Below are 19,399 nucleotides of genomic sequence, written 5' to 3' on the forward strand. Positions count from 1 at the left end.
CATAACTATGTTCATCCTGAACAGGGTAATCTTAGCTAACACAAATGCCCTGTTCTTACATCTTGCAGTATCACTGTGTATTTATTAGTAAAACGACATTCCTCCCACCCCAAAATCTGCTAAAGTGTCATTTAAGAAATTTTCTTCATTCGCTGAAAGTATTTGTGAAACCTGAGAGTCAGCATGGTGCAGTGGTTTGAATGCTGGGCTAGGAATCTGTGGGTTTGAATACCCACTCAGCCATGGAAGCACACTGAGTGACCCTGGGCAAGTCATCTTCTCTCAACTTCTGAATAAATCTTGCCAACAAAATCTCATGATAGGTTCACCTTCGAGGCTTTCATAAGTTCGAAACAGCTTAAAGACAGACATTATCATCCTTTCTTTTGCCTTTTTTTTTATAATGATGGCATTATTTTTAATTCAGTCTAAATTCTAGATAATTAGCTGCAGATAATTACTATCAGTGTAAGTTTGAGATAGTTAGCTGCAGATAATTGCTACCTCTGGGAATAGAGAAGGAAACTCCAGCATCCTGATGTAGGTAATACAAGTCTAATGCACTTCTTCTTTTTATTAAGAGGAGACACTACCTCAGTATTAGTTATTATCCTAACAGCTAGACCTTGCTAGAGTAGACCTGCTGAACCAACGGGAACTTAGAAAGTCAACACTTTATCTACTTTAATTGGAACAAATAATTAGATTTAGCCACTGTCCATGCTGTCCTTTTAGATGATAATCCTCCTCCCAGTGAAGTAAGCCCCATTAAATTCACCAACACTTCCTTCAAAGTATACACTTAAAAAGACTGTCCAGCAAATTTTTCAAAGTCTTTTTCAATCTTAATTGAATTTGCAGTCCTCAAAGTGCTATGGATAGGGTAGCTTTCTTCTTACTTTACTGAGTTGGAAACTGAGCTGAGCACTAACAGATATCCCACGACTGTATGAACATACGGCACAAATAAAAATCAACCTCAGCCAACAAAATGCCACCTTTCTTGTACTTTCTAAAATTATGAAAATTATATAGAAGAAATTGTGATGCCCCAAAGGCAGTGTAACTTAAGAAAGGCAAAAAGCAGTGAAGAAACAAGCCTGCAATTACTTAGTGTCATGATGGGCTAAATGTTAAATAGGATGTAAATGTAAAAGGCATTTGTCCACAGAGATCTAATTTTACCTCTGGAGAGGGTCTGGGGTAGTTTTGGGCGGGCTTCTTTTGTTTCTTTTGTGTCCTTCTTGTCATTTTTAGCCAAGGTGTATGAGGCAGCAACCAGCAAAAGCAACACGGATATTAAGGTTTTCTCCATGGTTTCTGCTAAGGGGTAAGGAAAAATGGTTTATTCAGACAGAACCCCCAAAGTGCTAGGAAAGGAACAACAGTATAATAGGATAAATATTCAACTCTAGTTGGCTAAAGCACAAATATTAGTACAGAATTGCTTTATTTCCAGACAGAGCACAGTGGGGGAAAGGCAACAAATGAATGTTAGGAACCATATATAATACAATCCTATATGTGGTTACCTATAAAGAAGTTCTACTGTATTCAATGGAATCTTCATCTCAAGTAGTGGTGGATGAGTAAATACACATAGGACTGTTCTGCTAGAGTGCTCTCACATTTTGAGTGATTTGAGTTTCTTCAAACTGTTTCTGAACAGATCTGACTATTTGTTAATGCATAAGAGAGAGAGAGAGCTTGAAAATATCATTTTGGGCAATGCAGGTTTTAAATCCACATTACAAACCAAGAAAACAAAGGAAGTTTTGAACGGTAAAACACCCTTAGATTGGTGTTTTACTTTACTGAGTTGGAAAACTAAGCACTAATAGACATCCCCATGACTGTATGAACATTCGGCACAAATAAAACCTACCTCGGCCAACAATATGCCACCTTCCTTGTACTTTCTAAAATTATGAAAATTCTTCTTGATGAGGGCTATACAGTAAAGGCATACACATGTAAAATTAACAAGCTTAGAGGCTTTAAATAAGTTACTCATAACTAAAATCTGTTTTGACGACATAGGCTGGCATTAATGATTGCAGTTACAAATGCATAACCTAGAATTAGTCATCTGTAACTGATTTGTATTCATGATCTCTGTGTATTCATGATTATGACAATAGTGTAGGGATCATAAAAGTCTCCCAATCCCTGCTTTACTGTGAGCAATGGAGGTCTGTTCTCCTGTCAGTCGGGAGGCATCAGACTGATGTATCCACCCACCTCCCATCAGTGATGTCCTTTGTGATGAAGAATTGTGACAGAGATGCTTCTGACTGTCACACTAGAGTTCATCAATGGGAGAGGAGGCAGAAAGTTCAGCCTGCTGAATCCCTATCAACAGGAGAACAGACTTGCAGTAGCTGCTGCCTGATAAGGCAGAACTGTTAGTTGGTTAGGAGATTCTGTAGCTGAAAAAAGTAACATTTCTAAAGTGTGAACTAGTATGTTATACTACAGATTTCTGGGCATGGCTTGACTGTCTGCATTGGTGGTGGTGGACTCCATGAAAGGGATGCAGAGGCTGGGCTCAGTGCATCTCTGCTCAGCACAGATTTTCAGATTTGTAAGAGCCCAACAGGCACTCAAGATGGTCCAGCAAGAATAGAGTCACATCATGGAAAACAAGTCTTAATTAGGTCAGGGTGAATCAATGGTATTAAGGCTACATCTACACTGCAGAATTTAACTGCCATGGCTCAGGGCTAGGGAATTCTGCAATTTCTAGTTTTGTGAGATATTTAGCCTTCTCTTCCCAGGATTCTGTAGGAGGGAGCCATGGTAGTTAAAGCAGTGTCAAACTGCATTAATTCTGCAGTGTGACAACAGCCCAAATATCCTTTGCCAATATACACTGTAGAAACACTGGCAGGACAGCAGCAAATGCATGGGTGTAAGTCAGAGATGAGGAATGTCTGGCCCTGTCGAAATTTGTTGGATTGCAATTCCCATAATCCCTGGCTAACAATGAAGAGTGAGGGCATATATAACAGAAAAAGATAACTAGATGCCTGTCAGTGCTTTAGATGTAGACATTTCCTAGTCATATGCAAAGTATAATGACAGCCAGTTTGAAGAAAGGTTTGTACCTGTGAGCTGCTAAAACTCTCCTTCTGTTCAGCACTAATTAAGGATATAAATCTTTCATTCTAGCAAGCAACAATGAATAATTTTTCTCTCCCTGTGAGAAATTCCTATAAAACTGTGCAGCTTTCAAAGACTTATTATTCTCCCAAAACAATCATTTTTTTCCTCACAGAAAGCAGTATTTTCTATTCTCTTCTGTGCATGAACCGCATTTTATGCACAGGAAATGCTATTTTCTATATGTGTTTTTAAAAAAACAGAATCAATTTCGAATCGCAAAGAATCTTATCTGTCCAGTATTCTCCTTGTCAGGATTTCCCAGCTGTCCAAAAATGCATTTTTTTTGGGTTTGTCATTCAAATATTTTCAATTTTATTTCCCTCCCTACCACAAATCTGTGCAGCCTGGTTTTCTGTCTGTTTTCCTCTCAGATGGACTCTGACGCTAGATTGAGGAAAGCTTTTGAGAACAGGCAGCTAAGGGAAGGGGTCTCCATTTAGCCTCTAGATTGCCCCCATACCAAACATTCATGTGACACGAGGACACACTTGCATTTGATACAGAGCCAAACTTACTGTGAGGTGAGGTGCAGTGGTCACCTCAGGCAGGAGATTTTGGATACATTGAAGGGGCAGACAATTGTTAATTATTAAATTTATTGTTGCATTTTTACTGTTAGGGATGGGAAGCGGTATTGGTGAGCTTTTCTGCTTCATGTACCCAAATGACTTGGCTAAGTTTGGGTACTGTGCACCTCAACATGGAGCATTTACTGCTCCAAGAAGAAAAATATCTTGGGTCAGCCCATTTTGATAGATGTACCTCTGCATCTTAACTTGAGTGGAAGTTTGTGTGTACTTGCTGCACTATCTCTGTCACAAAAAATGTAATAGGTTGGCCTTGATTTGCTAGATCCATCTCTATCAAACTTACTTCAGATTAAGTCTCCAAAATAATTGTTCCATTTGGGACCATCATGACTTACTCTCAAACTTATGCAGAACTGATGCAGTCAGTAAATGCACAGTGGCCTAAGTCAGGAAACATAGAGCCCGTACAGACAGGCCAAAATAAAGCTGCTTCAGGTCACTTTGGAGGTAAGCTGTTTAAATGACACATGCATCCTAAGAGGCCAGAAGCTGTGCCAAAGCCACACTCTAGTCCTAAAGACTGGAACACAGCTTTGGTGCAGCTTCTGGCCTCTTAAAATGCATGTGTCATTTAAACAGCATACCTCCAAAGTGACCTGAAGCAGCTTTATTTTGGCCTGTCTGTACTGGCCCATAGTTTTCTATCAATTCCCCACATTTAAATCTTCTTTATCAGCCATGCTACAACTGTTTGGTAAAAAATAATGAGAAAACTCCAGTTTTAAGACCATTTTAAGCCTGAACCTATTTAGAGCAAATCCATGGAAAACCATTAGCCATGATACTCTGATGGTTTCAGAGGACTATATCCTTCCTCCAGTGGAATGGGTATTACTGATATATCAAATTGTTCATCTTCCTGAAGTCCCCTGAATCCCCCATATGATTCAATTATGGTACTTTCTAGAACACACTAGGAGGGGATTATGCAGGGGTTGTAGTAAGGAGGAAGTAAAGGAATGAGCAGTAGTCCACTTGCACAGTGTTGAATGCAGACTGCTGGGTTTCCCTCAAGTAGGGCTAAATCTGGGTCACACTAATCTGGAAGTAAGTTTGACTGATAACCAAAGTGCTAAATTTCTAGATTGATTTGGGATCATCTTGTGTTTAGGCTGCTATGCTATCTACATTTGTATCAGAATAAATGCCACAGGACACAGTTGGGTTTACCTCTGAGTAAAAATGCACAGGATTTTGTTTTTTTGGTGAGATATAGGGGGGAAAGTCAAAGTGGAAATTTTGGGAGGAGTTTTTTCTGGGATTTTTAAATACAAGCTGCAAAGATTGTGTGTCTGCCTATGTTTAGAATGACTGTGGAATTTAATATTAATCAGTACACATGTTTTCATGGTGCAATCCATTAGAATGGCCTCTTGCAGCATTAGTATGAGAGAAGTGGTTAAAAAAGATGACAGACAGATACACACAAGTTTAGATACACACATACATAGTGCAATGTGTACCAGGAGATTTCTATGAAAGGTGAGAAGATAGAGGACTCTTTCTCATGATACTGTGACATGGGAGCTATACCTATTAACAAAAGGAAATGCAGCTTCAGAAGAGTGAGAGAAACCTTTTAGTTGCCAAACAGGAAATCAAAGAGCAATAAGTCAAAGAGGTTGGCAAAACAAAAATGGAAAGTAAAAATTGACAAACATAACATCTTTCAAAATGCATCACATTTGTTTGTAAAGCTAAAGAATGAAATATATTTTTCTCATCATAACTATAGTGAGCAGAACAAACAGGCTCAGAGGAATTTATCATTGTCTGGTTTCTATTCTTATCAGGTGGACTTCTGCTGCACTTTCAATGTTGAATTTTCTCAGCTCTCTTTGTTACCAGGTTGCTAAAAAGAAACCTGACTCACAAGTTAAGAGGGTTGAAAGCAGGTGCTTTGCCAAGCACTTGCTGATAGCCTTACCTTTTCTGTCTGCCTTCTTCTTTGAGGGACAGCTGAAGTGTTCAAAGTTTCAGTGTGAACAAGGAAGGTGTGGAATGCCTATTTATGCACCTGGACGCACCTGATCCCCACCCACAAGCATGGTATTTGAATACATTTGCTTTAGGGAGAAACATTTCATTTTTAATTAATTTTTTTTTTAAATAAGATATTTGTGAGCAATTTCTCCAACAGAGATTGGCACCATCCTAGTAGTTTAGAAAAGTAAGCTTTCTATGCATCTAAGAGAGTTTAGGAAATTATATTTTAAAATGTGGGCAAGAAGCCAAATCCAGGTAAGCATAAATCAAGACTTCTGATTTGCCCAAAGGCTGATTTGTCTTTATGTGATTGGATAGAAGAAGCTTTCACCTAAGGCACAGATCTATGATTCCTCTGAAAATATGATATTGACTATCCAGACATCTATTCAGGGAGGGAATGAGATAATTGTTTAGTGTGTTACAATGCACTGATGTATGTAAAATGCCCATGAAGATATAAACAGGATCCAAATTAAACTAGCGCCTGATTGACAAACTTGTAAAAATGGCTTTAAAATTGCACTCATGTTTTTGAAACCATGTTAAAATATTAATCTTTTGGACTGTTTTTACATTCCACAGCCCTTGATGTAAAGTCAGTGCCATGCTTGGAATTGTGGCAGTTTCCTAGCAACATAACGAAGAGATGCTGTGCTGGCTAGCTTGCAAAGTGAAGGTTTATGCTAGAGATGCTCTGTCCTTTCAATAATGTCATACCATTTGGCATGATGAAAGGTCAACACGCTTGACATGTTGAGAATATGCACTGTGCAGCCAATGAGGAGTTTGTCACATTTTGATTGTTTCACATTGTGTCTAGCTCATTCCACATTTATTATGTCATTGCAGAGCTTCTGACAGGGGTGGAAAGGGGTCAAACAGCTGCATGGCTACCTCATTACATGCCAAACAGCATATAGATCCACACAATCTGTACTCCTAGCAATCCTCTTTGATCTTATCAATTGGCCCATTGTTCTTTGTAGCTCAATTGATTTCCCACCCACAATTAATTTGATTGGGAGTTAATTAGAATCATAGTGTTGGAAAGCCCCCAATTAGCTCTTCTTTAAATTAATTCTGCTTTTACATCTTTTGAAATGCAATCATGACACTGCACTTCACAAGCATATCTGTTTGGTATGACTCTTTTTGTTACTGTGCTTCCAAATCAACTCCAATCAATGGCAATCCTATCATAGGATTTTCTTGGCAAGATTTATTCCGTGGAAGCTTACCATTGGCTTCTTCTAAGGCTGAGAGAGTGACTTTGCTCAAGTGGGTTTCCATGGCTGAGTGGGAAGTAAGATTCCACAGATGTATTCCAACACTCAGGCCATTATACTACACTGGCTCTTATTATGGTCTGGATCATTTTTGAAGAACTTAAGCAAACACCTTACATTGTCTCTACTACGTTGTTGCTTAAACTATGAAATCTTTATGGTAATAAGGATTTTATCACATGTCTTTAAATCTGTTATTAAAGCTAGAGAATAATATCTTTGGCAATATATGTCGAATGATACTAGGGTGCTCCTTTGCTCTTAGAATGTCCCTTTGCATTGATAGGATACACCTGTCAATATGATTGTGACAAGACCAAGGTGGGGCTGAGGATCATGTGATAAAGTCTTGGCTATCTAGTCCATCTTTATAACAAGGGTAGGAACACCAGCCGTTCAAAGGATGGTGGACTGCAAGTCTCAGTAGCCCTATCCAGCATAGCCAATGGGAATGAATGTTTGGGATTGTAGTTCAACCATCTCTGCAAGTCCATATTGTTTCCTTCCCTGCTTTGTATAAAAGAGGCAGATAAGAAATGGAATTTGTATTTTCTCTTTCACCAGTGAAGCTGATCCCCCTTGTTCAGATTGTCAAATAACCTAACTGGCTGACATGTCTGCCACAACCCCAAGAACCCATGCAGTTTCACTGGCCACCAGCAACAACCACCACATATAATGAAAGCAGCTTGAACTTTTGCTCCCTCTCCCTCCCCAGGTACACACCTCCTCCAGTAAGTCAGGGGTCCCCAGGCATACAGAAAACATATACACCTTTGTAGATATCAGTGCCAGCGAGCCTGTCCAACCTGTGGGACTGATCGATCTCAGCTAACACAGCCCTTGGAATGTTAAGAAAGACAGGCTGCTGGTCAAAGGGGATGAGAAAATATTTGACAGTTTAACTGATGATAGAATTGAATTGGAGTTGTGATGAATATGTCTGAAAGGGAAAGTTATCCTTCAGTTACAATTACAGTTACAGTTAAAGTAGGGTGCAGTAGGTCAGGGAGAACTGGCAAAGGATACAAAGTATTACATGGATAGAAAGCAGTGAGCTAACCTTGATAGTTGTCTTAAAGAAGATTTAATAAATACAGTGGACTCTTTGAACCAGGCTGGTGATCCATGGATTTGACTGCCACACCCCATATCATTCAATGGCAGCATATGGACTTGGTCAACTGACATATCCAGGTGCATCTCACCACCACTGAATCTTATAGGGCATGACCAGTTATGATTTTTTTAATGATCTGGGGGAGGGGGCAGACCTAAACCCCCATGGAGGGTCCGCTCATTCTTTCTTTGACCTAAGGTTCAAGGGATGGGACTAACGGAGTCATCCACACAGAGACCGTAACCCTAAAGAATGTGCATGCTTGTTCATGTTTCAAGCCACCTTTCTGACCCTATAAAGAAACCCAAAGAAGAGTTTAGGAGAGGGAGAAAGGTAAGTGACAGGAGCCCAGGGCTAAATAATAAAGAATTTATTTAATATCCCATCCTCCTTCTCTCAACACAGAATTCAGTAGCCTGGGAAGTTTTTCCATCATGATCCTATGTACAACAAATCAGTAGAAATATGCTTCCTTTGCCACAGTATTTCAAACCTGAGAGTTGTAGCAACATATTTGGTAAGCATGTGGGAAAATTAAGGTAAATTATTTGGTTGGGGTTTGAGGGAAGCAGATCACAGAAGAGAGTAAGGAACACATGGCCCTTCTTGTCTTGTTGGACCACAGTTCATGTTATCCCTTACTATTGGCTATGCTGGCTAGAGGTGACAGATAATGCAAACCAATAATATCTGGAGAGATGCACATCCACCATCCTTACCCTCCAATTCCACTACCTTTTACATCAGTTTTGTAGCAGTTGTAGGGGTTTCAAAAATGTTTTCTTAAAGAAAGGGCTGTCTTCAGCATGGTATTATTTAGCTAACACTGGGGAGAAGCCAGACTGTGGGGCTTACAGATTTAATTAACAGTCCCCTTTCTCTCCCATCACCAATTACTAAACTGGGTGGAGTATGGGTAAATGAAACATTGTATTCTAAATGTATGGCATTCAGTTATATATTTTTCCTTGACTTATAACTGGCACTGTCTGTGTAAGAGAAAGAATGAGTGTGCAAAATGGCTTTCCTGCTCTAAACTTGTCACTTTTGTTTTGTTGTGATTTCTGTTCTGATTGTGGTTGAAAGTGAAAAAATAGGACTGCTCTTCCTGTGGACTGGATTCCTCTCTGTGCCAGTAATTAAAGAAAATATGAAGATGTAACTAAATGCTATGCATTCAGGTGAACGGGTCCAGATGTCAGATGATTTATCACAGCATGTAGTGAGGTGTGCAGATTGTTGTTGACCACTATGCAGGAACTGAGCATGCACCCAGAATCTGCAATTTTTCAAATGTTTTTTAAGAAAGCAAGGTATCCCAGGCCATTGTGAGGACAAAGTGAATCCCACTGTTGTGGAGCAGCCATGAAAAATATTATTCTATATAGCCTTGTTGTTTAAACTTGGGGCAAGAATAGTCAAGTGAAGAAAGTTCTCTTGAATTATCTTAGGTTGAAACTGCACAGACAGCATAATGCAGCCTCAAAAGTAGCGGTATCCAGAAGTTAATATAAAGCTTTTTAGACCAACTCCAGAACCTCTCATTGTATTAAAAGAGGAAAATAAATATGTTGAACTGCTCACTTGTCTTCAACACTTGATGGTCTTGTTAAGCCTGAGAACTACCACTGTTTGACTGTAAATGGAGAAAGTAACCCTTACAGCTTTCCTTTTACTGCTTATGTATCCAGTTATGTCTTAGTCATGGGAATATGACCTATCATTTCTATCCACACAGATCCTTTCCCTACATCACTTCAAGCACAACAACAAGTTTATTGATTAGTCAGCTGACCATATCAATAGAATACTAAATACAGTTACATAATTACAGTATATAAAATACAAGATAAAAATATCAGAATGTCCGTGTATCTACAAAGATAAAACTGAGTCACACTTAAAACTCAAATAAGGGGTTAAAATGGACACAGACTAACTAAAAGCAAATTTAAAAACTTCAAGCAAAATGCAAACCTGTGACACAACACTATCACTTTGCTTTCCTCCCATGACTTTTTTTTTTACCATCTTTGCCTGATGAAGAAGGCAGTGGGCTTTGAAAACTAATGTGATGAATGCTACACATTTCAGTTGGTCTAATAAAAGTACCACAGTATGTACTTTGGATTTTGTTTTATGGTCCACACAAAAAGGAAGTCAATAATTCTGTTACCCTTGTTACCCTTTCCAGCTCTAAGATTCTGTGATTCTATGATTTTATTATACCCTTTTCAGTGTTTTGATGGGATCTGATTTAAACTGGGAAGTAGAAAAGAGGAGGAAGGAGAAGAGTTTGTGGTCCCAGCAAAGTAGCCTTGAAGCAAGCAGAGGTGCTGTGCTGCCAATGTGAGAAAGGGTAGTATGGGGCTATTGGTGGGAAAGGAGATTGAGAAGAGGAAGACATGGGGCAGGCAGGTGTTGGCAGAGAGCTCTGTCATGTATTAATGCCTCAAGTGGCAGGGACAGCCCGATTAATCCCTCTGTCATCCCACCTTTCAGAGGCTTTGAACTAGTCCAGTTTCTCTCCCCTCCTTCCACTTTCACTCTTTTTCCTTGGTGTATTTCAACTGTTGCAAACTGAGTTTGAAATGCAAAAGCAGTTTTTACTCAAATAACTCAGCTCAGGGTGTGGGGAGGGGGAGGGGAGGAATGAGCAAAATCCTGCTGTTTCCAGTAGACTCAGACAAAAACAAACTGCTGCACACTCTTCTAGCTTTTATGAGTTGTTTTCTCAATTAATAATTTTTGCCATCATCTCCACAGTCTAATCCCAGTTTTCCTCTGTGAAATGTTGGAGAGTCTAATTGTGGAGAGCAACACATTTTGTAACAGAGGGCCCAAGAAATTATATGGCACTAGGTGGGAAGCTGCATAAAGGAATTGGCACATGTTCTTTTAAGGGCTTGGAAATGTCACCTATTTGAAGTAAAATTACCCTTTCATCCATTTTCCTACAGAGAGATCGCTGCACACATTGGATTGCTCTGTGTCTGCCACAGGAAGGAACCAGATCCCCTACAGTTTCCCCACTCTACCTGCAGGGGACCCCCCCTCACAAAACTATATCAGTTAAAATAGTTTTTCATCATTATGAAAGAACTATGGCTTCCCCCTTCTCCATGCATTCACTGTAAGAAGAGATTTTGTGATATTGTATCAAGGAAATAAAGATAAACATTGTTTTCAAACTTGGATAAGCTACTTCTTTAAGCCCCAAATCTCCTACACTGATGGAAGAGAGGTCCCTTGGAGCCATTGTTCAAATATATATTTTCGTATGGTCTGCATTGGTTCCATGCAACTTCTTTTCTGACACCCAAAATTAAGAAGCAAAGGTCCTCTGAGGACTCTATCTTTTCCACTTCCTTTGCAAGTGCCAGGTTGTACATAGTGCAGCAGCAAAAATTCTAGATAGCAACTAGACAGTTCTAGAAACATACAAGTAATAGGTCAGATTTGCTTTACCCACACTGGAAACCCCACTGGATGATGTGTACATAATTCCTATAGCAAATCCTGTGGTTCTTAGATGTGACGATGCACTGGCGTTGCTCTGTTACTACTGTGTGTCCCAGCCCTGAAAATAAACAATGATTCTACATTGTTAGGCATTAAGACCTAGTCATCATTCCAAAGCTAACTTGACTGTACTTTATTTTCTTTGAAGATTTCTGTGGTTGCACTCACCGAACATTCTAATGTCTTTCACCAGTCTTTTGTAGACTGAAAATCTTTAGATATTTTAGAATTGTGTAATTGTTACAGGTACTTTATTTAGGGTGAGAAAGAAGGTCTACAGAAGTCAGCTATATTTCTTAAGCAGATACTACCTTTCATCCTTAGCAGCAAGAATACCGTCTTCCCACAAGTTCCTTGGCCCAAATTTCTCATATAGGAGCATGGGAAGTGACTTTTTTGGACTACAACTCAGAATCCCCAACCAACATGGCCATATTGAATAGTGGATTCTGGAAGATCTAGTTAGGTTTATGTTTCATTTTTTAGCTTTGTCCCATTCAATTTATTTGCATTATCCCTAAGGTGGACATTTGTTTCCATTTACAGGCCTTAGCTAGGCTACTAAGTCCAAAATAAAGAAGGGAGAACAGAGATTTTGAAGGTGCTTCATTAACAGTTGGCACTTAGACAGCAGACAGAGCAGGCACACAGGCATCTTCCCCAAGGAAATCAAGGAGTTATTTTTGGACTACAGTTCTCTGAATCCCAGTTATAATCCAAAAGTAATGTTTCCAAGTGCTGCTTCCTCACTATGGTCAGATGTGTTCCATTTCCATTCAAATTATAGTAATGATTTCCAGATTTGCATCTATAAATACAATATATCTGCCCTCGTTTTTGGTGATGACGAAGTAGCCACCAATTATGTCTAATCACAAATTTTATTGGTGTTCGTACAAAAGCACCTTCAAATGGGGGCAGCCATGATTTACTGATGCATCCTAGGAAAATGGGAAGCATCATTTGATGGGAGTTTGTGTGCACTGGAATTTTTAAAAGTGAAAGACATGAAAAGGTAACCCTGCAGTCCTATAATGAATTTAAATGGATACTACAAAGATGATTGGATTTTTTATTTTATTTTACAGGAACAACATTTTCTTCCTGTCTGTCTCTCTGTCTCTCTGACTCCCCCTCTCTCTCCAGGTTATCATTAGGAATGACATCACACATGTACATACGGAAAGTGATTACAGAGAAAATATTTCTGAATAACTCCAGTGTTATTTTGAAGTCTTTTTGACCTTTAAAACAATAGATTGGATCCAGACTTAGCCATGCAGAGAGCAGATCCACTGAAATCAATACAGTTGTAATTCATGAATCAAGTCTTAATGAATTCCCTAGATCTACTATTAGTATACCTAAATTTGGATCCAACCCCATTGTTTAAAATAAGGAAGCTTCATGGAGGAGGGTTGCCCAGTCACAAAATGCTTAATGTTATGAGTGCAGCCAGTCACAAATCTAGTCCAATCTGTTCACATAACGACCTGTCAGATGGAAAGTCCACAAGCAGGACATCATGCAGCAACACCTTTTCACTCAGCTTTCTCTGCTTAGTATCTAGGTTACTTATTATGAACGTTGATCATATGTGTTGCTCTTGATGGGCAATGGGAAGGGCTATAGGCCAACAATACAACAAGAAGGGATCCAAGAAATGCTTGAAAACTCTTGGATCCCTTCAACCTGCACAATTATAGCACCTGTGATTCCACTTTAAGTCCCATGGCTTCATCCTATAGAATAGTAGGATCTGCAGTCTGCAGAGGGTTGTTTAGAATTCTCACTAAGAGAGTTCTAGTGACTCACCAAACTACAAATCCCAGGATTCCAAAGGACGTTTCCATGGGAGTTAAAATGAAATCACAGTGCTATAATTGTCTTTAACTTTGGAGAGCCATTGTCTATCAGACAATACTGAGCTAGATGGGTCAATGGTCTGACTTGTTGTAAAGTAGGTTCCCCCATTTTCTGTAGAAGAGTTCAGATCAGGAGACAGGGACAGAATGTAGTGGGGATGTACAAACAGCCACTTTATAAAGGGAAACAATGTGACGTCATTTTTATCAGGTGTTCTAATCTACAAGAACAATTTTGGCTTCAATTGCCCCATTTGCAAGACCAAATAAATTATTAACTTAAAACATACACCTCTCAGTGTATGCAGTCTGTGCAGTGGAGTGTGCATGTGAACAAGACTCTGGCACAAGTTTCCAGGAACACCAATGCACTCAGTTCCTGCTTGTTGCTTACTTACAAAACTGATTGGCAAAAAGAGACCCTTTCTGTAACTGGATCTGGAAGTTTCAACTCTGCCGAAATGACTATTGTATCTTTTAAATCTTTGTGTATACCATTAGAAAGATAACATAACTGCTAAGCATGTTAGTTCAACTTGCAAATATTTCATTAACTGATAAACGGGCTACTTCAGAATGCCTGAACTAACTATTTCAAAACCCTCAACAAAGCAGCTTTAGAATGGGTTGACTGGACTGTATACAAATGGCAAGAATTCAAATATCTTGCTACTTAGCTTTCCCAGAAACCAATTTTTAAAATATAATGTTATACACCAATACTTCGAAAATGCACTTTTTGGACTGCATTTCAGAATTCTCAGCACCATTGACAGCATGGACAGCTGTCACTATTTTTTATTTTTTATTTTTATTTTATTTTTTATTTTTTTGATGCAGCTTTTAGGAAACAGTCTCTGAAACAGAAAAGGCATAGTTAAAGACATGCTTCCTTTTGTGCTGGTTTGAATTAGTTTTTTTTCTAATATATTGTCTTTACTCTTTCTTATGTATCAGTATAGGTTTGACCACCTGGGGTGAACTTCCAGGGATGGCAACCACCATCCCAGGACCACCGAGGACTGCACCTGCTCCTATGATCTCCTTTGTCCCCTCCTGAAGCCCAGACCTGCCAACCACATGCTATACAATGCACGATTGGCAATTTGAAGTTCAGAATTTCTCTTGGGGTGTATGGTAGAGGATTCAGGGAGGAATGGGAAAATGAATGCCACCATTTTCCCCCACCAGCTTTTCCAAATACTCAAAATTAGTAACAGTTGCCCCACTGATTCATTTTAATATTAATTAAGTTTTTAGAATGGTGTGATGTGGTGGTTAAAAATGTCAGACTCAGATCAGGGAGATCCTGACTCAAATCATCATTCAATCATGAAGTTCACCAGGTGACTTTGAGTCAGACAACCTGTTCCATCCTAACCTCCCTCACAGGGTTTCTGTGAAGATGAAATGTAGAGTAAGAGACCCTATATGTCACCTTGAATTAATGATGGAATAAAAATGTAGCACACAAAGTAATATGAGTTTTCCCCGATCTTTTATTATGTTAAACAGTTTCTGTGCATAGTCCTCTTTCCTACAATCTTTCCTAATTGTGGTAGGTGTTCTCCAGCTACAACTTCCATCATCCTTGACTGATGGTCATGCTGGTAGGAGCTGATAGGAGCTGGAATCTAACAGCATCTGGAGGTCCAGGTTTCCTCAATTTGTTTTATTATTAGGTGTAGATTGAAACTTCTGAACATATTCACATTGCTAGCATATATCTTCTCTGCTACCTCCATACCCTGAGAAAACAAAAGCCTTCATTCAGGAGCAATCCAGATGTCATTGGACTGTAACTCCTACAGCTTTGGTCAAAGAATGCTAGAAATTGCAGTCAAATAAGATCTGCAGGACTGTATGATTCCTTCTCCTGATGTAATCCAACCAGTGATATTCCATTATGAGCTCATTTCATCCCATAGTTATTGGGTAATTATGTCTCTTAGCACTTTCCCAAGGACTTTTGTAGGTTGCAATTGCCATCAGACCACCATGTGTGCAGATTCTTTGTTTCCTAATGATCTGGCTAATGCCTTTGTGTTTTCATGCTTCAGTAGTATTGTGTAACCAACCATACACGTGTCCCTCTTTTCTAGGTGAGTCAGTTTCCTTACCAGAGAAACATGTTTCCTGGAGATTTCCTGTGTTTGAATTAATATTGTGTGCATACTTGTTCCCTGTCTATCCACCTCTAAAATGGACATGGCCAATGAAGTTTAAGAAGCAAAGACAAAATTTAAAACCCTGTAACTAAATACTGTAATAAAACAACATCAGTAAGGGAGGCGCTAAACTGCAGCATGAGGCAAAAAGTATCCAGGACAAAGAAAATGTATGCAATAGATAAACATTGCTGGAAAGAAATTAGCAAATTAATTAAGAATTGCATTGCATTGCATTGTTGTTGTGGGCCTTCAAGTGGTTTTCAATTTATGATGACTCCCCTAAGGAGAACGTGTCATAGCATTTTCTTGGTAAGATTTGTTCAGTGCACCTAAAACTAGGCCTAAATAAAATGATGTGCTAGTAGGTGATGGCTACAGTCACAATCAGTGATGGCCAGTGACTTCCATGTCAAAGATGAGGTGAATTAGGATGGCACTCCTGATGCCCAGGCCATTGGCTGTTATTGGACCTACAGAATCACGGCTAGAATAGGCTCTAGAAATAATACAGTTTGTCTTTAATCTTCTCTTCCAAAGAGAAGGTGCTTCACAAAACTACAAATCCCAGGATTCTATAGGATGGACCCATGACCATTAAAATGGTGTCAAGCTGCATTATTTCGACAGTGCAGAGCAGAGATTCCCAAACTTTTGTTCTTCAGATGATTTTGACTTCAGCTCCTAGAATTCCTGACTGTGGACCAAGCTGGCTGGGGCTTCTGGAAGCTGAAGTCCAAAGTAACTGGAGGCCAAAAGTTTGAGAGACACTGGTATAGATGCATCCCAAGGCACTGTAGACTTAGGTAGTGAAAACATTCCACACACTTTATCAAGGAACATTGACCAGCTTAGATTTCCCACTGCATGTTTCATAAACTTCTCAGAATTACATTAGATGGTATTCAAAGAGTTATGCCAGTGGTTGAAACTGTCAGAGGAATCTGGGTTTGTGTTTCCTGAAAATCACTTATCCATGTGAGGAGTTTTCAAATGCATTTTGTGATATGTCCATTTTTCATAGAAGAAAATTTGTAAACTCTGCTGGGCACTGGACATATCCAAGCCCTCAGAAAACTTCATTAAGCTCAGTCAGCTCTTTGAATCCACATACACACACATTCTCTCTCACACACATGCAACTCTGGAGTAGAATTACTTGACATGACAGCACAGAATTTATTGTCTTAATCATTTGTGATGGGAGTTATATGCCATTAAAGCTCTCTGGAGAATTGCATTCCTCAGATGTTATTGCTGTTTTCTTCTATAACTGCTGTCTTGGGCTGAATTCTTAAAGATGCTTATATTGATATTAATCTAACAAATCAAAAAGACTTTACCAAAATGAACACAGCTAGAGTCAGAGGTTAGAACACCTAGTTATAATGAATTTAATTCCCAGTAATTAAGGTATAACTACATTATATTGTAATGGAACTTGCAAAATTACTTTAAAAATAACATTTACATTATTCTTTATAATAGTAGAAAGTATCTTCCTTCCTTCCTTCCCTCCCTACTGTTCTCCTAATATAGCACCCAAGCTGGCTCACAATATAAGATAAAACAAAACACAGTGGAAGTAATAGTGTCAAAATGTAATTATATGTCCTTACTTGTGATGTTGGGAAAAACCTCACTGCATTACTTGTTGCTTGTTACCCTTTCATTACTTACTCTTATCTTTTCAAAAGGGCTTAAGAAGATAATTTCAAAAATCCCATCAAAATGCCCCTAAAATTACTTTGAAACACCCCCAAAAACCTCTGAAGAGTAAGTAGTAATTTTTACTTCTTTTTTTTAACTAGGAATTTGTATTCATTAAACCAATAAAGTATCTTTATTTCTGTGTTGTATTCCTTTTGAAATGGAACCCCTATTAACAGAAGGAGGATGCAGGACAGAATAGACTAGTTACAAGTACTGTAACTCATTACTTCCAACCTTTGCATTACAATTATAGCTTCACAAGGGATGACACCACTCTTTTTGCCATGCAATTGTAATTATGCTGCTGAGTGAAGATGTTTGTAAAGCAATGAAAACTAATTATTCTGGTTAATTTTGAGAAATATGAACACTGAGAGTTACTTTTAAAAGGTATTAACTATGAAGGTAACGATCAGCTTTGATGTGAGGTGTGTGGAAGGAAAACTAAAACTAATTGCATCCAAACTAACTTTTCAAGCCTTGACCAGGAGTGGGCTAGCAGGATTTTCATTGGACTCAACATTCAGGATTTGTCTTTGGAGGATCACAGTGAGCAGCCAGCTACACCTGCAAAATGGAAAGCCATGAGTCTTGATTTTACTGGTTTTGGTTTCTGACTTAAGACACATCAGCATTTGGAAATTTCCTCTTACAAAGAGGTGTAACACACAAAACAATGAAACGTAAATCAGGATCAGAGCTCATTCATCCAGTTCTATGGTGTTTCTGTCACTTAAACGCTGAGGTGTTCCAAAGCCATTGGTTTCCATGGCAAACATTTCCTCTCTCTTTTGTTACAGCTCATATAGCAAATATTTGAACAGTGGGAAATGTTCAGCCGCATGTATTTATGCACCTGCCATCTGCTTAGGGGAGCCACCGCCCTCCTGGTAGGAGACGGATATAGGGCAAGGACCTGTTCCGTCAGTTTTCTGCTTTCTAGATCTCCCTTATATTCCCTTGTGAAGAAGGACTTTGTTTGCTTCCTGTTCAGATTACTTGCTGATAACTGCAGGGAGGAATGTAGTGTGCACAAACTAACTTGGGAATGGTTTTAAAAGCTCCCCAACCCCACTTCCCAAATTAAAAGAAGTCCTTAGTTGCCTTGTTGCTGTGCCTGTTGTGTGCCTTCAAGCCATTTCCGATTTAGGGCAACCGTAACGCAAACCTATCACAGGGTTTCCTGGCAAGGTTTGTTCAGAGATCGTTTGCCATTGCCTTCTCCTGAGGCTGAGAGCATGTGATTTGCCCAAGGTCACCCAGTGGGTTTCTATGGTCAAGCTAGGAATCGAACCCTAGTCTCCAGAGTTGTAGTTTAATGCTCAAACCACTATGCCATGCTGGACCTTGCAGAGTTAAAATGAAGTGCATCATAGGAATTTGGTCATTCAGTGTGGTTAATGGTTAGAGTGGGTTTTCCAAGCTCCAGTCCCCACTAAAACATGGAACCTAGTGCACCTTTGGACCAGCCATTCTTTCCAAGTCTGGCCTACCAAAGGTTGCTATGAATATAATAGAACGACTGCTGTAATTGCTGCCTGGCCCTCATGGAAGGGTGGAAATACACGTGCCTAGCAAATATTTAGCTATGTAGGGTGCATCAGGATGATAAATAGGTACTGAAACTAAATAATTAATAATAGTTTTTGAATGCCTACAAAAGGACAGAAAGGAGGATGCCACTCTAGCCTCCCTTGAAAAAGAGTTCCAGAGTCTGGGGATAGCCACCAAGAAGACCATTGCCTGTATTCTCTCAGAGGAGGTACCTGCAAGGATGGTGGAACAGAGAGAAGGGCTTCTCCAGAAGATCTCAAAACATGGAAAGGCATATACAGTTGGCCCTCTGTTTTCACAGATTCTCTATCCATGAATTCACTTATCCATGACTTGAAAATATTTTAAAAATATATAAATTTCAAAAAGCACACCTTGATTTTGCTACTAGACAAGTAACAAGAATAAAAAGAAACAAAACCAATAC

General features: G+C 39.2%; 1 protein-coding gene across 3 annotated transcripts in view; it reads right to left on the reverse strand.

Moving 5' to 3' along the window:
• Nucleotides 1–7,841, reverse strand: part of AGR2 (anterior gradient 2, protein disulphide isomerase family member) — a 13,919-nt gene extending 6,078 nt beyond the window's left edge. The window contains exons 1-2 of one of the 3 annotated variants that reach the window (XM_042476754.1): nt 7,757–7,841; nt 1,186–1,323 (exon numbers count right to left, since the gene is read on the reverse strand). In XM_042476754.1, the coding sequence (XP_042332688.1) occupies nt 1,186–1,315 (130 nt within the window). In that variant the 5' untranslated portion in view covers nt 1,316–1,323; nt 7,757–7,841. Of the gene's footprint in view, nt 1–1,185; nt 1,324–5,682; nt 5,729–7,756 lie in introns of those variants that run through there. The other 2 variants (XM_042476752.1, XM_042476753.1) reach the window with 2 other exon arrangements.
• Between the last annotated feature and the right edge of the window lie 11,558 nt (nt 7,842–19,399).

This window comes from Sceloporus undulatus, chromosome 6 (genome assembly GCF_019175285.1).
Source record: "Sceloporus undulatus isolate JIND9_A2432 ecotype Alabama chromosome 6, SceUnd_v1.1, whole genome shotgun sequence".
In the NCBI taxonomy this organism is placed as follows: domain Eukaryota; kingdom Metazoa; phylum Chordata; class Lepidosauria; order Squamata; family Phrynosomatidae; genus Sceloporus; species Sceloporus undulatus.